Here is a 22274-nt window from a genome sequence, read left to right as displayed (position 1 = left end):
CAGAAAGTGTTACACACAGGTTGCCTTAAAAACTTTCTTCTTCCCTAGTTTGAGAAGTCTTTAATGTACAGATTGCTAAGAGCTGGGAGAATACACCAGAGACACTGTTCTGTGATTTCCTTCTTGACATCGTAGTTGTTTCCTCTGAGTTCACTGCTGTCCCAGCCTCCCTTCTTAGTCTGCTATGCAGAAGCAGTGCTCCTACAAATAAAACAGGCAGGGACTAGTGACATCCAAAGTTGGAAAACCCCTAAAACCTTTGGGATATGGGTGGAGTTTGACCTGCCTATTGTCCTGCAGGCAACTGAACCATGCCTTTCATCTCAAATACAATCCAACCATTTGCCTAAATATACACATTCAGTGCTATTTGTGATACCTTAGGTTGGACCAGCTGACCCACAGCTCCTACTCCAGAGGACTGTAGGCTTTCTTCATGACCCATCTCACATCTTTCAGCCCTTTGATGATGGCTTGAATGCTCTTGGGCTTCTTAAAAAGCACCAGGCACCAAGGAACCTAAAATATGGTCTCCTAGGTCAGATTAATAGTCCATCTAGTCCAGTTCTCTGCCTCTGAAAATGGCACAGGGACTTGCTCCGTAGGAGATCACGTGAGTGTGGCTACAGTTCATTCCTCTTGAGCCATATTCAAGCGGCTGGAAGGAACATCTCTACCTGGTTGTTCAGCATCTGTCTCTGGATCTCTCACCAACGCTTAAGCCTATGTTTAAACACCTGGCCCAAACATCAACTATCAGAGACCAATAAGGTGAACAATTATCAAAGATTGTTGAATGAGAATGGCTCCGGTGGATAAATGCACTGGATAGGAATAATACTTACCACCACATTTCCAACGGTAACACCCCTCCAAGCATATTTTCTCAGAGGCTGGACTAAGCTGTCACTCTGTAGAGCCTACATCATCCATGCCCTGTCGACTGTAAGTGAATGGGTGATAAAGTGCCATCTGCAGGTTTCTCCCTAGGAAAAGAAGACCTGCCAGGTCAGCTTGTGTGAAAGCCTGGCTCACCCATGACTTCTGGCTGTCCCATTTTTGCTTCACCATCTTTCTCCTTGTCAAGGAAAGTGACTGCAGAAACCAAAGCAGTTCTGTTTCTCACCAGCTTTCTTCAGACAGGAAGAAATGATCCCAACACGGGAACTGTGGTATTTGACAACCCACTCTGCCTTGCTGGAAATACTCAAGCTTCAGCTGGGTACAAAATTCCTACTGAAAGATGAGCTACACTACCACTTTGCACATGCTAGCAGTGCTGGTGGAAATGAAGAAGTGAAGGATCTGATAAAGAACCAGCCTTGAAGGAAGTGCTATATTGCAGTTAAATTAGAAATTTGAGAATCTGACTTCCTGCGAAGCTGGCTTATTCAGATGGTAAAACATTGCAACTAAAAGTCTATGAGCAAATTCATCAGAACGAAGATGTGTTGCCAATTTAACATGTCAGATGGAAGAATTTGGAAGCTTAGACTTCCCTTCATTGAAGAGAAAGAAATTAAACCTGTCCTTCTGGCTCATTTCAGACCTAGGGCCTGGAGCTCCATAGGCAGCTCTGCTAAGGGAGTGAATGAAATGGAAGGAGAAGTGAAGTTGGGCTGTCTGCTCTGGCTGCCTTGTGGGCAGGTCAAAATTGCTGCTTTTAGCATGTGCTGCTTTTTTGAGCCAGAGGTGTGGACACCTCTCCCTACCACACACGTGTCGAGCTCGGTGTTGGACTGTGCAAATGCAGAGATTTAGGAAAACTGCTTTGACAGCCTAGCCACTGTCATGAAAGAGAGACAGATAGCCACTGTGACCTCCTGATGGGAAAATACCCTGTCCCCATGACATTTATTTCCCTCAGTGAGACTGTCCCTGATTCTATTTCTGTCCCCACTTTGCCCCTGTGCACCAGAAACTTTCTAACAGGTAGCCTTAACCTTTGATCTCCTTCTGGTGGTACCCTCAGGTCACCTGTGTGTCCTCTGTACCAGGGGGTCTGTAGGGTGTGGGATCTTCATACTCAAAGTTCCCTGTTGTCCTCTCTCACCTCATTCCCCCTGCAAAAACTCCTGTTTCATTCACATCTTAAATATATTGTCTGTTTTGGTGTTCCCATCCCAGGAAGGATGTGAAAAAAATGTAATCAGTGGAAAGGAGTAATAAAGTCACTTCCTCAGGGGGAATGGCTGTATAAACCTTGTTTATTCAGTCTGAAAAAAGAAAAGGTAAAAGGAAGGGTATTATAGGATCTAGAGAGCAGTGATGAGGGGTTGATTGGTTATTGTGTCTTCTGATGAAGAGTTATCAGTTGAAATGAGCAAGTGCCAAGCTCAGAACAAAGGAAAAAGAGGAGTTTCTTTGCATGATATCTGGTTATCTGTGCAACTCCCCGCCATAGGATATTAAAGATCCCGAAGTGTACAGACATTCAAAAGGTGACTAAGCACATTAATGGAAGGAAAAAACTTCATGAAGAGCATGCTAATATGAAACTACCTGCTTTGGTTCATGCAGTGCCTGAGCCACAAATCTCTGGAGATTAGGCGAGTATCTGGTGATATAACACTACATTTTTTTCCTGTTATTATACTCTTCTATAGGCATTAATTCATGGAAAATGTTGCAGACTGGGTTTTGAGCTAGACGCTCTTTTGTACATATTCTCTGGCACTTCTCTGTACTCATGACCTGGCTTCTTGAGACATCGGGAAAGTGTCAGCCTGTTAAACCACTTTGGCACGATGGGCAGAGATGTGCTGGAGGTGTTATTTCATGCCATCAACCACCTGTTTGATCCACCACTCCCACACAGGTGTTTGAGGTTTTGGCCATGTCAAACAGATGACAGGAGATCCCTCTGTCCCAGCTTCCCTCCTCCCATTCTTTCAGTTTTCCTATCACTCAAGGCTGCTCTGCCTGTGCTTTTTAAAAGATCCATCTGGCATCAGCCAGATGCAGCTTTCAAAAGTTATCACATTAAATCTATGAAGAAAGCTACCACTGAATGCTTATCCCAGCAGCTGATGTGCCTGGCCATGTTGAGAGGCATGAAGCTGGCCTTTGTGGGCCAGTGTGGGTTCATCACCCCTTGCTGAGTGCACTCTTTTTTTAATGGGGGTGAATGCATCAACCAGATGTAGGTGCAGAGAGCTGACCTTTTCTACCTAAAAACACATCAGATTTGTCATAAACCTCAGTTTTCATTGCAGACTTCCTGGCACCAAACTATGCCACTGATGGGATTTTGTCCTATTTCTCCACTTTTAATCCAGCTATCTGCACCAGGGGAATTACAGACAACTGCAGGGTCAAGATGCTATTGCTTTTCACATAGTGACTTGGCTCTGATGCGTCAAATAAAGCACATGTTCCTCCTTTAGGTTTCTTGAAATTTTTCTCTCTCATTACACTGAGTGGGCTTCTGGTTTACTTGAAAAGCATTTTTAGTGATTATCTCTATTTTGCTGTCGCTATTTTCTCTTCTTTCTCTTTTTCCAGACTTTTCTGAAAATGATCTCATTAAGAACATGGAACTCCTGTTTCTGAAAAAAGGTTCCTTGAGGTTTGCAAAGGTCTCCCAGCAGGAAGGTTGCTTGTCTCCATTTTCCTGGCAGTTCAACAGATCCCCAAGTGAGCCCATTAGCAAAAATGGACTGCTTGAAAAAAATTCTACAAAATATGCAACAGCAGCAGCAATAGCTCTGAAATGTAAGGCTCCAGTAGGCAAGAAACTGTTTGCAAACCTCATCTTTGGTGGCAGTTTAATATGTTAGGGAAAGAATAAGATAACGGCACAAAGGGGACTGTAGGTGCTTGCTACCTACTGCAATAGCTGTGAGGGGACGTACTAAAGAGGATGGAATATGGGGACTGAGGTAACTCTATTGTTATTCTGAGGAGATAAATGCTTCTTTGAAAAACAGAGTTAATGAAACCTGGCTGCCAAACTGTGTCTGTCGCATAGCCCTTTCCTTCTCCCTCCTTATGTCTGATGTCTAAAAGATGCTGAGATGGCTATCCTTCGTCAGGGGGGGTGGGGTGGGGTGGTGGTTACTAGGGGTTCTTTAAAATTTTCATTTAAGGTTTGGCTCTTAGGAATCCACACTATGAATAACAGCATTGCTGTCCTTATGTGCAGTATCCCCATGCTTGAAGCATGCACCCTGGATGGAGGGGTGCAGGCTGTGGCCCTGCTGCTACCTAAGAGAAATTATCTGGATCCGGGCGAATATTTGCAACGTGCCGTTTAGCAAAATACCCACTTACTCACTGGTAGGGAGACACAGCAAGAAGAAACCCCATACCTGTTATTTAAGTTCTCCCCAAGTCTGAATCACTCTTTGCTGAGAAAACTAAATTTTAGTGTTTGCTTTAGTGACTCTTATACAAGGAGAGAGACCTGAGGGATCTTGGATGTATTTCGCTCAGAGTGGTGGGGCAATTTGGAAAAGCAGAGGTTTGTGTTCATCAAATTCTTGTTTCCAGTCAAAGGAAGGTATTTGAGGCAGAACTTTTTAAGCTTTATGGGGGTACCTCAGCTACTGTGCAGAAAAGAGAGGGCAACGGCCATGTCCTTGGTTGTGTCCTGCATGGACCCAAGCTGATCAGACAACAGGAGAACGCCTAGTCTGAGCGTTTTTTCTTGGAGCTAAGCACAGAGAAACACAAGTGTCTGCCTAAATTTGTTTTGTGTCAATTACTGAATATTGCAATCCTGCAGTTATGCTCAGCGTACAAGTCCTGTTGCTTTTCCCAGGCTTAATAACATTTGCAGATCCCGCTCTGCCTCCACAAACTCACAGTGCACTATGCTTTCCCCAGATCTTTCTTGCAAGATGGATCGCCCACTGCCATTTCAACGCATCAAAACTTCATTTTCAGAAGGATAAACCAAATGCATTCGGGAATCACTTTTTTAATAACTGTCAATAGACCAGAGCAATAAAATAGGTACTAAGAAGGCAGAAAAACAGCACCAAGAAAACCCTTGTAAAAATAACAGGTGCATTAAAGTGTGTGGGGGTATGTAGGTATATTTGTAAGATAATAATACACAAACCAGGTGGCATACTGCCTCATTAGCAATCTACTTGTTCTTGCCAAACAGGGTTTGGTGAGATTCCTTGAGAGGTTTCCCAGAAGCACATAAAATTAGTAGTAAACAACCCTTCTTGAGTGTTGGGAGATATTTTCTCACTCTGCCTAGCATCCCAGCCCCCTTCTGAAGTTTTTCTCTGTTTTGCAAAATATCCAGAAGTTATTGGGAGGAAAATTAAGGAACAAAGGAGGGGGAATAAGATGAGCATAGGCAGAATCCACAGTAATCGGCTTCACATTGAAAAGCATAAGAATGATTGCTTGGACAGTGATGGTATCTTGATGTATAAATGGGTTTGTTACTTAACTCTGGTGATTCATGCTGTCAGGCACAGGAACGAAGCAGCTGCCAAATCTGATGCTGGGAAGGAGTTTTCTCACCCAGAACAGATTGGCAGGGGATTTGCAAAGCTGAGGGGTCAATAAAAAGGGCCAGATATTGTTATGATGAACATGTGGACAGGCAGGGGGAACATCCCAGAGCACAGCAGCACTGTCATGTTCCTGCCTCATGGTACCAAGCATGTCCCAAAAATCAGTGCACAACCCTTTAGCCCTTTCTCCCACAGCTCCAGCAGACCTGTAATCCACAGAGGGATGACTTTGGTGGACTAGGTAAGACTACTCTCCTGTTTCCTGTGGATGTAGACTGGGGCAATGGGTTTTTTCATATTTTTCACATCATCTATGTCATCCATGTTTCTAAATAAAGCCTAACTTAAGCTACATGAGTCTTAGCTGTTGGGTGTTTGGGGCAAGGTGTTGTTTTTTTTTTTCTTTTGTTTTTTCAAGACTGTCTAAAGAACATGTTCCAGCTGCCTGGAAGGAAAGAGCCAGAAAGAAAAAGAGAACAAAGGAAAACAATGGAGATATGTAATTGAGATAATTTTAGCTGTTCTAAATGCCACAGGCAATCTGCAAAAATATTTGGAGAGAGGAGATGAGGGAGGAAGAGGAAAAAGTTCTGTGCTGGTCATTCAGTCCCCAAACTAAGGGGAGGAAGGTGTCTTTCCAGAGATTGAGCAGGACCCTATCTGGCAGCTCTTGGCTAATTGCCTTTTGGACCTCTGTGGTCATCTCTGCACTCTACCAGGCCACAGTGCAAACCCATCCAGACCTAACAGGGCCTGGCGGGGAAATCTTCTGTTTATGGGGCTGAGCAAAGAAACAAAGCTTTCTCAGGGTGGGTGAACGGGAGTGGGCAGCCTGGATGATGTAAATTCAGATCCCTTTGTGGTCTGGACCCTTGTATCCTAGGTGAACACCTGAGGAGGCACTTCTGGGTCGGGAGAAGGTTCAGTCAATCCTTGTGGGATCCCTATGCTTTGTGTGTGACTGAAGCAGGGAGATGGTGTTAGGTTTCCTGTGAGATATGGGGTGGATGTCCTGAGGTATGTATCCCATATATTCTGAGCTATACCTTGGTCTGACCTGATGGATGTTTGATCAGTTATCCAAAAGGGTAAAGCTCTTGCAGACGATGCTGGGCTAGTTAGCTATGTGGAGGTTGAAACTCTTCAGATGTGAAGAAATTGTAGTTCATGTCCTAGTTAAAAGAAAGAAGTTGTAAACGTGGTTTTCCACAACTCCTCGGAAGGGCACCCTACCCCATGACTATTCTGGACAATGACAGCCTCTTTGTTAATAATGTCAGTGATAAACATGCTTTTAAGACCTGCTGTGTCTGGAACTAAAGCTTTGGGTGGAGGCTGATGTTCAGTCAGCTTCCAGCATGACTTCTGGCAGAAACAAGGGGGTACCCTGATGATATTGTGTCGCCCTCACAAGACTTGACATAGCAGACAAATGGTGCACATCCATCACATGCAAAATTCGGGGAGGGAGTTGGAGGATGTTAGAGACCAAGCAGTGGATGGGAAGGAGGGATCTGCATGTGTTTATCATAGGGGTCAAAACCTCCAAATCTCAGGGGTTTCCCCCCTTCACAAACTTACTAAGAACTGTCATCACTTCAGAGAGCCTTCCAGGCTCTGAGCAAATCAGCACTGCAGGCACCCTCTCCTCCTCCCCGGTACAGACCCTGAGGAGGAGGAAAGATGGCTGTAACCCACACTGCCCCCCCCGCAGGGCAGGCACCACATTTGGGGAGCCATGCCCACAGCATCCCTATTTTAGCAATGCCCTGGGGGTGCTGCTGACCCATTTTCACCCCCTGCAAAGCTCACCCAGCAGGCTGTCTCCCTTCCCTGTTTGCAGGCAGGTGAGGGAAAGGCAAGAGCGTGCGGCAGATCTGATCTCTGGCACACGCGCTGTTCATCCCTTTTGTCTTCCCCTCTCCCTGCTCCCACTCACCCCTTCTCCCCCACACCCCCACCCACCTCGGTGTCTCATTCAGGGTGTCTCATTCAGGGATGGCTCAGGGCACTTCAGGTAGCCGCAGGGGTGGATACTAACCTCTGCCAGGCTTCTCGTTAAAGAACCCATTAATATGGAGCTGCTGCCTTTCCCTCCCCTTCCTCCCCGCAGCCAAACGCGACTACTGAAAAACAGAAAAAGGGGGTGTGAGGTGGGAAATCCAGGACACCGCTTCCTCCCCCACAGCATGGGCTGGGGTTTCTTTGAGAAGGTCGGTAGCCAGGCCACTGTCTGTGTCAAGAGGGGAGAAACGATGGCGATCGGCAGAGAAGCGATGGCTCGGTTGGCTGGATGCCACTGCATCTCCCCCCAGATCCTTCCCTCTCTCTGTTGCAACATTCCTGCGAGGACCCACGGAGAGCTGAATCCTGTTGTACTGGGAGCGAGCTGCCACCGCCTCCCCAGCATCTGCCGGGCTGAAATAACGAGCCCAGCAGCAGGGCAGTGCTGCCTGTCCCATGCCTGTAACCCCACAGCAGGACCATCTCTCCCCAGGTCATGTCCAAGAGACATGCAAAAATCATTCTTCAGTCCTTAGGGACCTTTCACTAAAATCAGGCAGAAATAACCCTACCTACAATTGCAGCCTCTGATTTATCTTTTTTCTCTCCCCCCCCCCCCACCCCTCCCCCGCCCCAGTTTGGTCTTGCTAAGGTGGAACAGATCCATGGGAAAAAATCTTCCCTTCTCAGCAGTCTTCTATGCAGACGGGGTCATCCTTCCTGAGACACAACCTCTATGAGGAGAAGGGAGGTTGAGTAAATTCCCATGATCATGTAGGGAGACACTAACAAGGAAAAGACTGGTATCAGGATCACTTCTGTCCCAGATGTGTGCTTCCTAATCCTCTGTCCTTAAAGGGTGCCTCCTTCCCTGTCCTTGTCCACCTCATGCTGCCTCAGAGCAGACTGCACCTCATGTGGGACCTGCAGCCCCTGCCCCGTGGACCCTCCAGGTCTCAAGCCCTAAATAGGACCTACACATGCACCTTCACCTAACCCCCCCCATTTGTTGCATGCTCCCAACCATTCTCAGTGCAGAGATGTGAAGCCTCTGCAGTGCTTTGCTCCCATGGACTGGTGATCTCCAGCCTGAGACCACCAAGCAGTTGTGTTCAGTGTGGGGGTAGTTTTGTACTGGGGAGTTGTGGCACTGCATTGAAGTTTTTTTTTGGGGAAGGGAAAGCTCCTAGAGAGCTTTACACAGCAGCTCACTCCCCAGCTACTGCTAGCCCTGATCTAATATGTCTTTTAGTGATGTTTGGGGCCTCATACATTTGGAAAGAAGAAATTAGTGCAGTCTGCTGCTTGCTTTTCACATTCCTCTGTTTCCCCTGAGCTTCCCCGCTGTCCCTAATTATCCATCTCTCATTTACAGGGACTTAAATAATGGAAATGGCAAAGCTGGTTGAATTAGACTGGGATGAGGATGCACTGAATGAGGCTCCCTTCCCTTCAGAAGTGACCTAACATTACCCTTTCTGTTATTAGTGATGCAGGCTCCCCATTACCACGTAAGGCAGCTGCTCTGTTGTTATCTTGAGCCAAGGGGACACAACTCCTGCACTGACTCAAGCTGTGGCTTCCCATGGCTAGGAGAGATTAGCAACTGAAAGCAAGGATGCTTAGGGGAAATCCTTTGTTAACAACGATGCCTGGGGGAGAAGAAAACAAGAGAAATAGCTTAGAAGAAAGAGAAGCAAAAGGAAAAATTTGAAAAAAGGTAAACTGAGTAACCACTGAGTGATACAATTGCTGAAAACAGGTGAGCGGTGCCCTAGTTTATGGCCTCATGGGGATGATGGCTGCAAGAGCAGCTAGCTGAGAACTGACAGATGTCAGCATACAGAGCTCTGGAAACATGGATTTGGCTAGCAACAGCAGCCTCGTGTCCCACTGTGACCATGGAAAGGACCTGTGTCCCTTTGGTGCCCTTTGCGATGCCTCAGTGGAGCTCACTGCAAAGAGCCAGATGTACATTCCTATTAAGAGAGAGGCAGAACATCCTGTGCCCCACCATCAAAGGAGGATGTTCATGGTCCATGGGCAAGGAAATTGCTGTCCAAGCATTACAAGAAACAAACAAATAAACAATGTTCACAAAATGAGTTGAAATAATGCATTTAGGTTTTTCATTTCCTTTAGGAATGTCCCAGTTCTGAGGAGACCTGAGTTGAAACCCTAGTGCCAAATGAGGCAGAGCATGGCTTCGAACCTGCCTGGGGTGTTGTCCAAAGACACCTGTGTGGCCAAATCCTAGCCAGGTTGAGGTAGGAAGGTTTGAAAATGCTTTGGGATTTCAGTCTGAATGAGGGAAAATAAAGCATTGGGGGGTGAGGGGGGTGGTGGTGGTGGTGGTGGTGGGGAGTGTATGTGTGCCTGAAGAGAGAAAAACTACCTATCTCTTCAGTGAGGCAATAACAGATCCATGGTTCAGGCAGAGAAGAGTATTTTTGGATGAACAGAAGACTAGACTATATACATTTGCAGGTGAAGGGATCTGGACCTGAATACAGAAAAAAAATCCTGCTTAGCATGTCCCCATTATGAATCTGCAGTTCTCCTACGCAGGTTAGGGGTATCAGCCAGAAAGAAGTTAATAGGGAATTTGAGAATGAGGTTAGCACGGAGGTGTCCAAACAAACATGGCTTTTCTTGCTGTTGCACGTCTTGGAGATTACCTGCAATACCATGTGCAATGAGGCTTCTACATCCCCTCCAAATCTGGACCTGCTTTGTCTTAGCACTCCTTAGTGTCTTCTGACATTTCCCCTCAAAGGAACAGAGCTGTTGCCACTCACAGGAGGGGTGGGAGTGTGTAATATCATGGGGAAAAGGGGTTGTGGTGGATTCTCCATGGGACTGGGACTGGCTACTATTGCAAGGCAATATTTCTGTTACGGCCTCTCCTCCTCTGAAAGGCACCCGGGAGGACGCATTGGCTGAGTGTCGGGTTTGTGTGGAGGAGAGAGGCCAGCAGCAGGTGAAGTCAAGCTTGCCACAGGAATCTTCCATTGCTTCCTCCTTCCCACAGCCTGTAGCAGGGAGTCTGCAGCTCAGAAATATTCCCAAGAGCCAGCCCAGCTTCACTCATAGAAAACCAGGCTCCCACCACCTCTAAAGCCCTTCACACATCCCCTAGTCCAGGAGAAAAAAACTGTGTAGGTGATGAGAAAGTGAAGGACGGGATTAACACAGTCTCACCCGTGGGAACAGCATGATGTCTTTGAGGAGCAGGAGCAGGTAAGCTATGGGGTAGTCTGAGTCACTTGCTCTTCATCATGTGAATGGCTGGTACTGCCAAACACACATGGCTACCCAGCTTCCCCTGGCTCACCACATGACCAAGGTTATCGTTTGATGACACGGCAACATGCCACCAAAAAGGGCAATGTCCTATTTTCCATGTGTGCCTGTGATGTCCCAGTTGTCTACCTTCACCACTGGACCTCATCTTCCCCTGCCATGGGGGTGTTGTTAACATTAAACCCAAATAGAAATGATAAAGCAGAGCCAGGACTACAGGAGAAGGTAGTACTGGCTCCGTGGACTGCAGATATTCACTAGAGCATGTGCACATCGTCCTGGTCGACAGTGAGGAGCACAGCTCTCCTGGACCAGTGGGAGTCCATCAGCCCAGACACACAGGGAGATGAACCAGGGCTATGAGCTTCACAGCCACCCCACCGCTTTTCTTTATTTAGCAGACCTGTGATTTGCAGTGTTTACTGCTGAGGAGGATTAAAAAACCACTAAATTCAGAAACTTTTACTAGAACACTTAGAGGGGCACTCTAGAGGGGGGCAGGTGAGGGAAGAGTCAAGTGTGCAGCCAAACATGGGCCAGATTCATCTTTCAGCCGCGTGGCATAAAGGCAGATGGAATTTCATAAACCAGGTATGAATCAGGCTGTTCAGCATGGGGCCAGCTTGTTTTGCTAGCAACAAATGTACTCTACCAGCTTGTCAGCGATGTGCACAGGAGGCAAATGAAGTTCATTTGGAGATACCTTTCTATTTGTGTTGACCTCATGAGGGTCATAACAGCTAACACCAGAGTTGAGGTTCTTGCCATGAAAAATACTGACACCTCCTTTGACTTTCTTGATTTAGCCTCAGGCAGGCTTGAGGAGGCAAACACAGCACAAGGAGGCACTCATTAACATTTCCTCTGCCCAGTGAGGAAGCGAAAATAACAAACATACCATTAAATAAGGGGAGAAAAAAAGCTATAAAATACAGAAGATACTTTCAGTCTGAAAAAAAAGCACTCTATCTTCCCCACAAAGTAGGGCTTTTCAGATGAAAAGAAAAAAGGAGAGAACTTGCAGGCTCCTCTGCACCAGAAGGAGTGGCACTGATAATAATAATAATTATTATGATTATTGTTAATATTGATAGCGGGCTGCCCCCAGTTTCCTGCTTGCTTCCCTGCCCTCCCAGCAAGTGACGTGTGGGCCCCAGCCATGGAGGACAATGGGTGGCCAGGAACAATGCAGCCACTGACGTGAACCGTGTTTTGAATGCGAAACTCTGCGTTGTGAGTGCCAGCTTCAATGCAATAAAGTGTTCTGGTGCTGGAGATGGATGAATAGAGTCGTATGGTGTAAATTAAATGTGTTATTCTTTTTCTCCTTCTTTTTTTTTTAATAAATTAAAAAGCCCAGCACCTTGGTTTCTCTTAATTTTATTCCCTTCTTGAGGGTTTTGCTACCAAACAAATGACTGGCCAGCTTTGTCTTGTAACCTATAGGAGAATCGATAGGGATTGAAAGAGCATAGAGGCAGAAGGGAGGGATTGTGGTTTCTTTTATTTTTTTTTTCTTTTCTTTTTTCTTGTAGAAGGATGAAGTAATTCTGGAAGTTAAAGGGAAAATTCTAGCACAGCAGGTATAGGATAACACAGAAAATCCCTTGTTCACCAGTAGAAAAAAACAGTTCCTGCAAGAGTATGGGATTAATTGCACACGGGCCTTCAGACTTCTAACTTTAGGCAATTCATAGAGTCCTTGGTGAAAGACAGGGTCCTCCAGGCAGTGATTCAGAGAAGGAACGCAATGCATATCGCAGTGCATAATTGGGGAGGGACCCTGGCATCACAGTAGGGTAATACAGCATCTAACAGAGCTCTTCCGAGCATAAACCACTAAAAGACAGCACAACTCAGCTGCACCATAAACTTTCCAAAGCCCTGGAATCCCCCTCTTCTCACTCACTCACCAGGTTCATCTGGCTCACAGTTCAAGCTCATCTCCAAGAAGTGGTATTTCTTGCCATAAGATAGATCCAGGCAAAACACTCATCCAGAGGAGGTGGCAAAGGGACATCAACTGAAAAAAAACCCCAAACGCCATCAAGGTTACTCGAAGGCGAGCTGCAGCAAAAGCCCACATCCTGAACGGCTGCAAGAGGTGAGTGCCACCGGGCTCTGGGTGCATCATGTCCTCGGCAAAGCACTGTTGGGACAGCACTGGGGAAGGTGCCAGCGCTGGCTACGACTCAGTGTCCCTTTCGTCTGTCTCCCTCCCCGCAGTGGGGTTTTCTGTTGCGGCTTGCCGCCACGCACTTCTTTTGTCTGCCTGTAATTAGTCTGTTGGCTTTTCTCTTACTCTCTCCTCATTTTTGGGGGGGTCTGATTTCTAATCTACTGTGCCTTAAAACTGTTCAGGAAGCTCGAGGGAGACAACCCACATTGACACCATCCCTGCTGAGCTATGAGATGTGGCTTTTTCTCTTTTCTCTCCCTTCCTTGCTCCTGCTCTGCTGTTTTGGAGGAAACTACCCCGGCTCACTGCTCACCCTTTTTCTTCCTCTCTCATACTCGCTTCCCACCTCCCTTTCTGCTTTTCTTGCTCCCCTCTTGTCTTGGACTTCCTGTGGCCACCCCAAGCACCAGACACACCGCAGTCTCCTCCGTCCATCCCATGGCCAGCTCCCCTAAGGCCAGGCAGCTAATTGCAACAGGACTCTAGCTGCCTTTTTGTGAAGGCATGGGGTAAAGCCACTGTGGCAATGAGACCCTCCTCCCCAACCTGCCCCAGTCCATGGCTCCTGTCCTTCCATGCCCGTCTGTCTCTCTGTGCCCGGAAATTGTCTGTCTGCCTCAAATTGCCTCTCCCTGTCAGCTCCCAGCACTCCACGTCTCCCTCCTCCTTTTGCTTCAGGCCCCCCTCTCTCCTCCTCCTCTACCCACGCACCTTACTTTAATTAGAAATACAATGAAGAAGCTTATCACTATATCTTAATCAGCAAGTCATTCCCCAGCAGGTCCAGAAGGAAAACCCCCGGTCCTCCTTGCCTCTTCTGTCTCCCCCACCACCTCCACAGAAGAGCACACAGATTAGAACTCAGTGAAAAGGTTGCAGAATGAGATGAACCTAGAGACCTGGATAAGCTGGACCCAACAGAAACCTTATGATATTCAACAAGAACAAATGCTGTGTCTGGGAAGAAAGAGTCCCTGGCAACAACTGACTGGCTGGGGCTCAGAAATGGACCTGGGAGTGCTGGGAGACAGTGGGATGAGCATGATCCAGCAGTGTGTCCTGGCAGCAAAAAAAGTATTCTGGACTGTGGGAGCGTGAGCACAGCCAGAAGATCAATGGAAGTGATTATCCCCCTCTACTCAGGACGTATTAGACCATATTTAGCTGCTGCAACCAGGTTTAGGCCCCTTAGTACAAGACATTGATCAACTGGAATGAGTTCAGCAAAGGCCGTTGAGATGGACAGGGCTACAGCACTTGGCTGGTGCCTGGTGTGTGACCAGGGCTTGTCCATCCTGGAGAAGCGATGGCTTCAGGACGACCTAACAGAAGTCCCCCCTACCAGTGGGGAGTTTATCAGGGAGATAGAGCCAGGCTCTTCATAGAGCTGGCTGGTGAGAGGACAAGAGACATCAGGCATAAATTGAAACAAGATGCTCAGTCTGACTTTAAGGAAAAAGGTTTTCCCTCTAAGGACAGTCATGCAGTGGAACACGTTGTCCAAAGAGGGTTATGCAATTCCCATCCCTGGGGTTTTCAATATCTGAAACCTGAACCACCTCATTTGACCCAGCGGCTGACCCAACTTAGAGTAGGAGGTTGAGCTAGAAACCTTCTGAGGTCCCTTCCAGCCTTAAAAATCCTGAGATGCTATGACCAGACCTAAGCACCAGATGAGGCCATTCAGACTCTGATGAATCCCCCACAATGAAAACTAAGGGAGCAGGAAAGAGAAGTAGCAGGTGATGGAAAGAGACAGATTTGGTGCAGTAGGATTTACAGCCACTTCATGCTACACTCTGACATTTGCTGGGACAAGGTGAGGTTGAAATGAGGTTGCCTTGCAAAGTTAAATCCAGTCAACTGCCTGTCCCTATCCATTGGCAACCTCTTACAGGCTGTTTCTGGGGATTCTGGGTGAAAACCTGTCTGGAGAATATCTTTGCACTGATCCAGAGGTACATAGATTGCAGAGTCTCTCCCAGTTCATGTGATCTCTACTGGTAATACAGGTTTAAGGTGAACTCTCTGGGGTATAGAGACCACAGCATAAAAGGCTCCAGATCTGTCCCAAACCCTCAGATGATTGACATTTGACCCTTTCTAAACACAAACACAGATGCACAGATATCTCATGCTTAGGAAAGCTGGGTGAAGGTGGAGAAGTAAGCAACATGACTTACTAGGACAGCTCTCTGCCAGTCGTATCAGCGTCATGATATGTGTGGGGGACAAAGTGGCATTGGGAGGGTCTGCTGGGTTAGGAATCCTGATTTACACCCTTAGGCTTCTGTCCCCTTTCCCTTTCCACTGGCATTCCCCACCTTCAACCAAACCATGCAGCCCTTCCATGTCAGCTTGCTGGTGCCCTAAATAACCCTCCTGTTTCCCCTGAGAGCCATATGGCAGAAGTGTTTGTCCACGTGCCATCACCTGGTAGGCAACAGACGCGTGCCTTCGTGCAGCACATAGATATGGGTGGGGGAAAGGGAGTCCTGACCCCTGGCCCTCATGCCCTTTAGCTTAACCACCACCAGTTGGCTAGGGACTCTGCTTTAACCAAATGCACGGGGTCACTGAGACCTCCTTTCAGCAGGACTTCACTGAAAGACCATCCGTTTCCTCTGCATTTCTCTCTTCCCAGGCTGGTTGCAGTCCCACCAGGAAACGTGACCACGAGCCGTGGGAGCGGGGACCCATCCTAAGCCTCCCTGGCAGACTGCCCACCACCCTGAGAGGAGGCAAGGCACCTCTCGGCTGGCATCAGGCTTGAAATTCCTTTTTAGGTGATATTAATGAATCAGCATCCCACTGCCTCCGGCCACTGTCACTGAGAGGGGACGAGAAGCCCCAGATGTCCTTAGCACCTCTCCGAGGGTGTTCCGGCGGGGAACTCTCTCCGATTAGGGAATCCTTTATCCCTGGCTTATATAAGACCCGGGGACTCCTTTTATGGTTGGCTTTTCCTGCTTTGTCAAGAGCAAAGAACAAATGTAGCTTCATCTGCGCTTGTGGGTTGGCTAACTGATTAAGCATCTGATTCAAGCTAAGTACGGAACAGGCTTTTAATGGGCGGATTTAATTTGGTGTAAAAACCAGGATGCCGTCCCCCTCCCTTACTGAATATTCCCAAGATAGCTGTTGGTCTGGTGCAATTAAGCAGTGGGGATGACTCCCACCTACCAATGTTTTAGAAAGTCCAGAGTGCTCCAGTTTGTACTGAAGTGGCTCCTTTGAGTGTTTCCCCCTCTCCTTCCCCCCTCCTCTTTTCTTTTCTTTTCTTTTGTCTCTTTTTTTTCCCCCCTCTGCTGATTTGCCACCATTTCCTAGCATTTGCATTAGGAGTGAGATCACTCTGTGTGTGTGTGTGTGTGTGTGTGTGTGTGTGTGTGCATGTGAGGGTGTGCGGGGGGCCGTGGGTGTCTGTCTTGGTGTGACACACTGAACTCCTCCTCATCTCCCCCTCTGCAAGTCCTGCCAGGGGAAGCATGCTAATGATGACCTTGCTGAGTAAATAGTTGTGGAATGAATAAGTGTTTTTCCTGCAATCTGAAAGGCGGAAGGTGCGATTACTCATCCATCTGTCCAACTGTCTCCAGCACCTTTCAACTGCTTCTCGCGTCGAGTCTGGGGGCGAGCGCGAGGGGGTGGGAAGCAAGGGGAGGCTGCCAAGATCTGGGTTGCCACAGACACCGGCCTCTCTTTTCCTCCAATGAACGCTGCGCTGAGAGTGCGAGAGGAGGCAGGGCACCACCCACATGTTGAGCTGTGTGGGGTATAAGTAGATGGAAGAGCCTGGACTAGTGGCAGTTCAGACAGGGAAGAGAAGCAGCTCTTTGCATCTCTAGTGAAAGCGCTTTTGACTCGCCAAGTTTACCAGAGGAGAAATCACTGGGATTTTTGCAGCAGCTTCCAGCTTCTGTGTGCATCTCTGTGTGTTTTTCTCCAGCGAGGACTCTCTGCCGTTCAAGATTCTCAGCTCCTGACAAACAGGTAGTGGGCACGCGTGCGGGGCTGGACATCTTAGCCAACTCCTCTCCTTGTTCCTGGAGGATCCTGGCTCTCTCTGGGACACCCTGAGCACGTGAGACCGGCGTTTCCAGCTGGGCACCAGGAGAAATTTGCCTACAACTCTCTCTGGAATCCACGGGGACCGAACAGCTCGCTCTGCGGTGATATCTGATTTGGTTGTGTTTGTGTCGAAAAGTCCTTTGAGGGGGGTTTAGAAGTCTCTGTGTGTCTTTTGGGAAGTGTTGTGGTGGGGTTTTTGAGAGCCAGCTCTAGTGCCAGGGCTTACAACCCATTTCTTTTTGTGTTTGACACTTGCACGGTCAGAGCCATGCAGCTAGATAATGTCACCAATGCGGGCATCCACTCCTTCCAGGGGCACCGTGGAGTTGCCAACAAGCCCAATGTGATCCTGCAGATAGGGAAATGCAGGGCAGAAATGCTGGAGCACGTCAGGAGGACCCACCGGCACCTCCTGTCTGAGGTCTCCAAGCAGGTGGAGCGCGAGCTGAAAGGCTTGCAGAAATCAGTGGGGAAGTTAGAGAATAACTTAGAGGACCATGTCCCAACTGATAACCAGAGATGGAAGAAGTCCATCAAGGCCTGCCTGGCCAGGTGCCAGGAAACCATTGCCCATCTGGAGAGGTGGGTCAAGAGAGAGATGAATGTTTGGAAGGAGGTCTTTTTCCGTCTGGAGAAGTGGGCGGACCGTCTGGAGTCCATGGGAGGCAAATATTGTCCTGGGGAGCATGGCAAGCAGACCGTGTCCGTTGGGGTGGGAGGCCCAGAGATAAGGCCAAGTGAGGGGGAGATTTATGACTATGCCCTTGATATGAGCCAAATGTATGCGCTGACCCCTCCTCCTGGGGAGGTGCCCAGCATCCCCCAGGCCCATGATTCCTACCAGTGGGTCTCTGTGTCGGAGGATGCTCCAGCCTCCCCAGTGGAGACCCAGGTCTTTGAGGATCCTCGGGAGTTCTTGAGCCACTTGGAGGAATACTTAAAGCAGGTGGGTGGAACAGAGGAGTACTGGCTGTCTCAGATCCAAAACCACATGAATGGCCCAGCTAAAAAGTGGTGGGAATACAAGCAGGACTCTGTTAAGAACTGGGTTGAATTCAAGAAGGAGTTCCTGCAGTACAGTGAGGGGACTCTTACTAGGGATGCTATCAAAAGGGAGCTGGATTTGCCCCAGAAAGAGGGGGAGCCCCTGGACCAGTTCCTTTGGCGCAAGAGGGACTTGTACCAGACCCTCTATGTTGATGCAGATGAGGAGGAAATTATCCAGTATGTGGTAGGCACCCTCCAGCCAAAACTGAAGCGCTTCTTGAGTTACCCCTTGCCCAAGACCTTAGAGCAGCTGATCCAAAGAGGGAAGGAAGTCCAAGGCAACATGGACCACTCTGAGGAGCCCAGCCCACAGAGGACCCCTGAGATTCAGTCAGGAGATTCTGTGGATAGTGTGCCTCCCTCAACCACTGCCAGTCCCGTGCCAAGCAATGGGACTCAACCTGAGCCCCCTAGCCCGCCAGCTACTGTCATATGAGTTAGTCCAAGGGAGGCAGCAGTCTGGGTTATATGAAAGGGAGAAGGGGGCATATTTAGGAAGCTTCTCCTTGGAGAGAGGTTCTGGCTGAGACGAGACATGAGGTGTGCTCAGTCCAACAGCCCATAGCAGAGGAATTAACTTTGCTTGTGGGGGGAGGGAAGCGATGGGGGAGAGGCACCTTAGAATGTGGCTGCCCACCTCACCTCAGCCATGCAATACAGTGGTGCTGGAGATACTGCTTGCACCACTGTGGGGAACGGACAATTTTATGAGATCCCTGACAAGAAACTAGAGACAATTCCTAACTTCAGAAACAGCTGCTTAGCACTGGCGGCTTTCAAGGACTTCATATGAGTGCAGCAATTGGCTGAGGGTTCCTACCCATCTGGATCTCCCCTTCTCCTTCTCTCCTCCCTCTTCTGAAGAGGTGTCCCTGTCCTGAGGAGACATCTTTCTTTTGACCCTTGCCCATTTCTGATTTACCACTGGGCTTCTGTGTACTTGGCAATTTCCTATTCTTACTTGCTCCAAAAGAATGAAAAAATTTTTGGACTTTTTTTTTTTTAGAAGAAATCCTGTGACTTCAGGAAATGAAAACTTTAAGAATCTGGATTATTTTTAATGTTTTTTGTTTCACTGCACCTAATACCTGCTTTAATGTTTTTCCTCTCAAGAGGCTCTTACTGTTTTACTTCTTGTCTTAGTTTCTGCTCACTCCAATCAAGGCCACTGCAGTGCAGAGGCAAATTTCACCCTTTCTCTGCATATTATGTTGTGCATTCAGCAGGAAACAGAGTTCCAAATTAAATTCTGAGCTCATTTATTGAAGGGGCAGTCTGCTTGCTTTCAGAGAAGAGAAGCCATTAAGGTGGAGAGAGGAGGCACCAGAGCTGTTTTGAGAGGGTGGGGGGAGGTAAGGGAAATAAATCCTTATAATTTGAATGAAACAAACAAACACATCCTAAATCCAGAGCAAAATATCCCCAGAGCAGCAAGTCGAGTCCATGCTGATGTGTGGAGACAACACGAGCTTTTGCCATGTAAAAGCAAAAAGAAGTGAAGAGAGGAGCTGTGTGTCCCAGCACAGTTTCAGCCTGTGCATCACAACAAAGAGTTACTACTCACACAGACAGACTCAAAATGCTCTTGCAAAGCCTGGCACCCCTGTCCTGGAGCACCTGAGGACAGTGTGTCATCTATTCACAAAGAACTTTCTACAACATCTCCTTGCCATGGATGGAGACGAACTTGGACTCTGTGACATTTTCCATGTTGAGACAGTAATGCTCAGCGTTCACCTTGCTTTTGCTAACACCTGATGATAGGACTTTGAGATGAAACTGATGTAAGACATATTCAGGAAGTTTGGCTCTTCAAAGATTCTTGAGGCTGGACACATCTTGAGCATCATCTGCATTCACCACCAGACCAAATAAACAACACCTCCCCAAGAGATACAGTGGGGCTGCAGCAACGGGAGTGCCCCTGGGATGCTCCTGGCACTACTACAGCAATGACATGTGGCACCGGTGGCTCAGAAGGCCTTTGGTGTGCCTCCTTCCAAGAGGCTGAAGGTAAGGCAACTCTCTGACATTCTCTTCTCTGCACTCTTCAGACCTAAATTATCCATATCCTGTTAAGTAGGAACCTTGCACGGGGATAAAAAAACCCAAAACCTGAAATGGGACATGAAGCATTGTAAGTGACAGATTAGGGTTGGGAGAAAGGGGAAGGGAGAGCCAGCCAAAGGGAAATAAAGGACAGTGAGTGGGAAAAGTTTCCAAACAGGACAATATCTTGCACTTTCTGATTATTATGGGGAGGAAATGGGAAGCTTCTTCATTAGCCCAGCCCAAGGACCTGCCCCATGAAGCTCCGGGCTTGAGTCCCTAGCTGTGACAACACATCACAGGTCCATGCACAGCCCAAAGGAGATGCATATCTGCTCTGCACCCTTGCCAGAAGTGAGTTGGTCTCAGGAATGGCAGGGGATCTCCTCTCACTTGTTCAGAGTGAATTAGTTCAGCAGTGGCTGTGTCTGCAGAGAGAAGGGAGCTTTTCTCGCTAATGACCTGGGATGAGTGGCGGGGGAGTGGGTGTCATTGCTGAGGATGAGCTGGCCATGCATTACAAGCATTATCTTCTCTTGGTTACAGTGACTCACTCAGATCCTCCTCTGAGAAGGAGTCACTTCACAGTGCTCAGGATTTGGAAGGAAAGCCAAAGGGAAAAAGCTTCAAAACCAAGGATTCAACATCAGACCTGCTGTCAGGATCCCCAGCCACCGACTGCCAGATTCACTGTCTGAAGGAAAGACTGGCACAGGTAATTACCTCTCATCTTACCCTTGTGGGCCTTTCTTAGCCTCCCCAGTGCTCTGACCCAAGATACTGAGTAGCCCAGGTGCAAATATCTGTGCTGGTCTTGAGACCTCAGCCCCAATGGTTGCAAGAGGCTGGCACCACCAGGTAGGTGGGATTTCAGCTTCTTGATGTAGGACCCAAAGCACCAGTCCCAATAATTAATGCTCTGGGGACAGTGTGCATCATGCATAGCTTTTTGCTGGACCACTGGCAAATGCTTAGACACCAACACCCAGTGGGACTCCCAGTTGCACCTAGTGGGCACAGCTGAATAAAAACCCGCCTCCTGAGAAATCCCCTGTACTCCCCACTTGTGATATCTAACCTGAGCTGCTGCATTCTTTCTCTTTTACAGAGATCCCTGCTGCTGTTGCTGAGTTTCCTTCTCTGTGTCCAAGAGTTCTGCTTTCCCAGGGGAGAAGCGAGTGCTGCAGGAAGACAGGAGGGCAAATCATGCACCAAAGAGCCTCCTACGCAGTACAATGCCATATTCAAGGTGCTGTGAGCCAGAGTGAAAGGGGGAAGCCACTTCCAACAGGATGAAGAAAAGACTGAGCTGGTCCAGGTACTCCAAGCACAGAAGAAAGTGTTGAGAATGAAAAGAGAAATCAAGAGGCAGAACAGAATAACAAAGTCCGGGCTTTGGGGACAGCAAGGATGCTGGGCTTGTACTGACTGTCTGTTGAGATGATATCATACCTCTGCAATTTGGGGCCACTGGGACTCACCTAAAGAAGTCTTCACTAGATTATCAGTTAAAAAAAAAATTTTCCTGATTAACTTTGCCAAATGACTGACCCTACCTAGGCTACGAACCCTCCATGCTGTTAATGCTGTAACTCATTTTTCCTGAGTTGAGGGTAGCTTCATTTCATGCGGGTATCAGTTTTCAAACCTCAAAGGGCTCTGGAGGTTTGGAGAAGCATCCTGCGGTCCAGATGCTTGTCTGAACTGTGTGAGCCTGCACAACTGGGCCAGCTGTCTTGCCAGAAGGGAGACTCTTGTAAGACAGCAGGCGCTTCTTGGATCTGCATGGGCCAGAGTTACTGCAAGAACTGGGGTTCTTGTGCTGGCTTTGGCATGACAGTTTCCATCCAGACCCAGGGAGCGCAAAAGTTGCACAAAAGACAAGAGCTCAAGTGAGTTGAACAAGACAGTTTTGGTTCATATCTCAGCTGAAAAGGTCCAGTTGGTTCCTCTCTCTTCCAGAGCCAACTGTCCTGGGTATGCGTGTGTGCATGTCAGAGCGGGTGTATGCGTGTTGAGCAATCAAATCCACCTAACCAAATTCTGTGGTGTTTTGTTGCATTTTGAACTAAGCCAATGGAACCCAATGTGCATTCCAACAATGCTCAGCAAAAATGTCCAGGACTGGAAAATTATGTAAAACC

At 47.9% G+C, this 22274-nt stretch overlaps 1 protein-coding gene across 1 annotated transcript; it reads left to right on the top strand.

Moving 5' to 3' along the window:
- The first annotated feature begins 17302 nt into the window (after positions 1 to 17302).
- ARC (activity regulated cytoskeleton associated protein) lies at positions 17303 to 18517 on the top strand. Its single transcript, XM_009480717.2, has one exon. It carries the CDS (start codon positions 17303 to 17305, stop codon positions 18515 to 18517), a length of 1215 nt encoding a protein of 404 aa, XP_009478992.1.
- The last annotated feature ends 3757 nt before the right edge of the window (positions 18518 to 22274 follow it).

Source organism: Pelecanus crispus, chromosome 2 (genome assembly GCF_030463565.1).
Source record: "Pelecanus crispus isolate bPelCri1 chromosome 2, bPelCri1.pri, whole genome shotgun sequence".
In the NCBI taxonomy this organism is placed as follows: Eukaryota; Metazoa; Chordata; class Aves; order Pelecaniformes; family Pelecanidae; genus Pelecanus; species Pelecanus crispus.
This window is presented reverse-complemented; position numbering and strand designations above follow the sequence as displayed.

Coding starts and splice junctions, on each gene's coding strand:
- ARC (XM_009480717.2), top strand. CDS start 17,303: ATGCAGCTAGATAATGTCACCAATGCGGGCATCCACTCCTTCCAGGGG.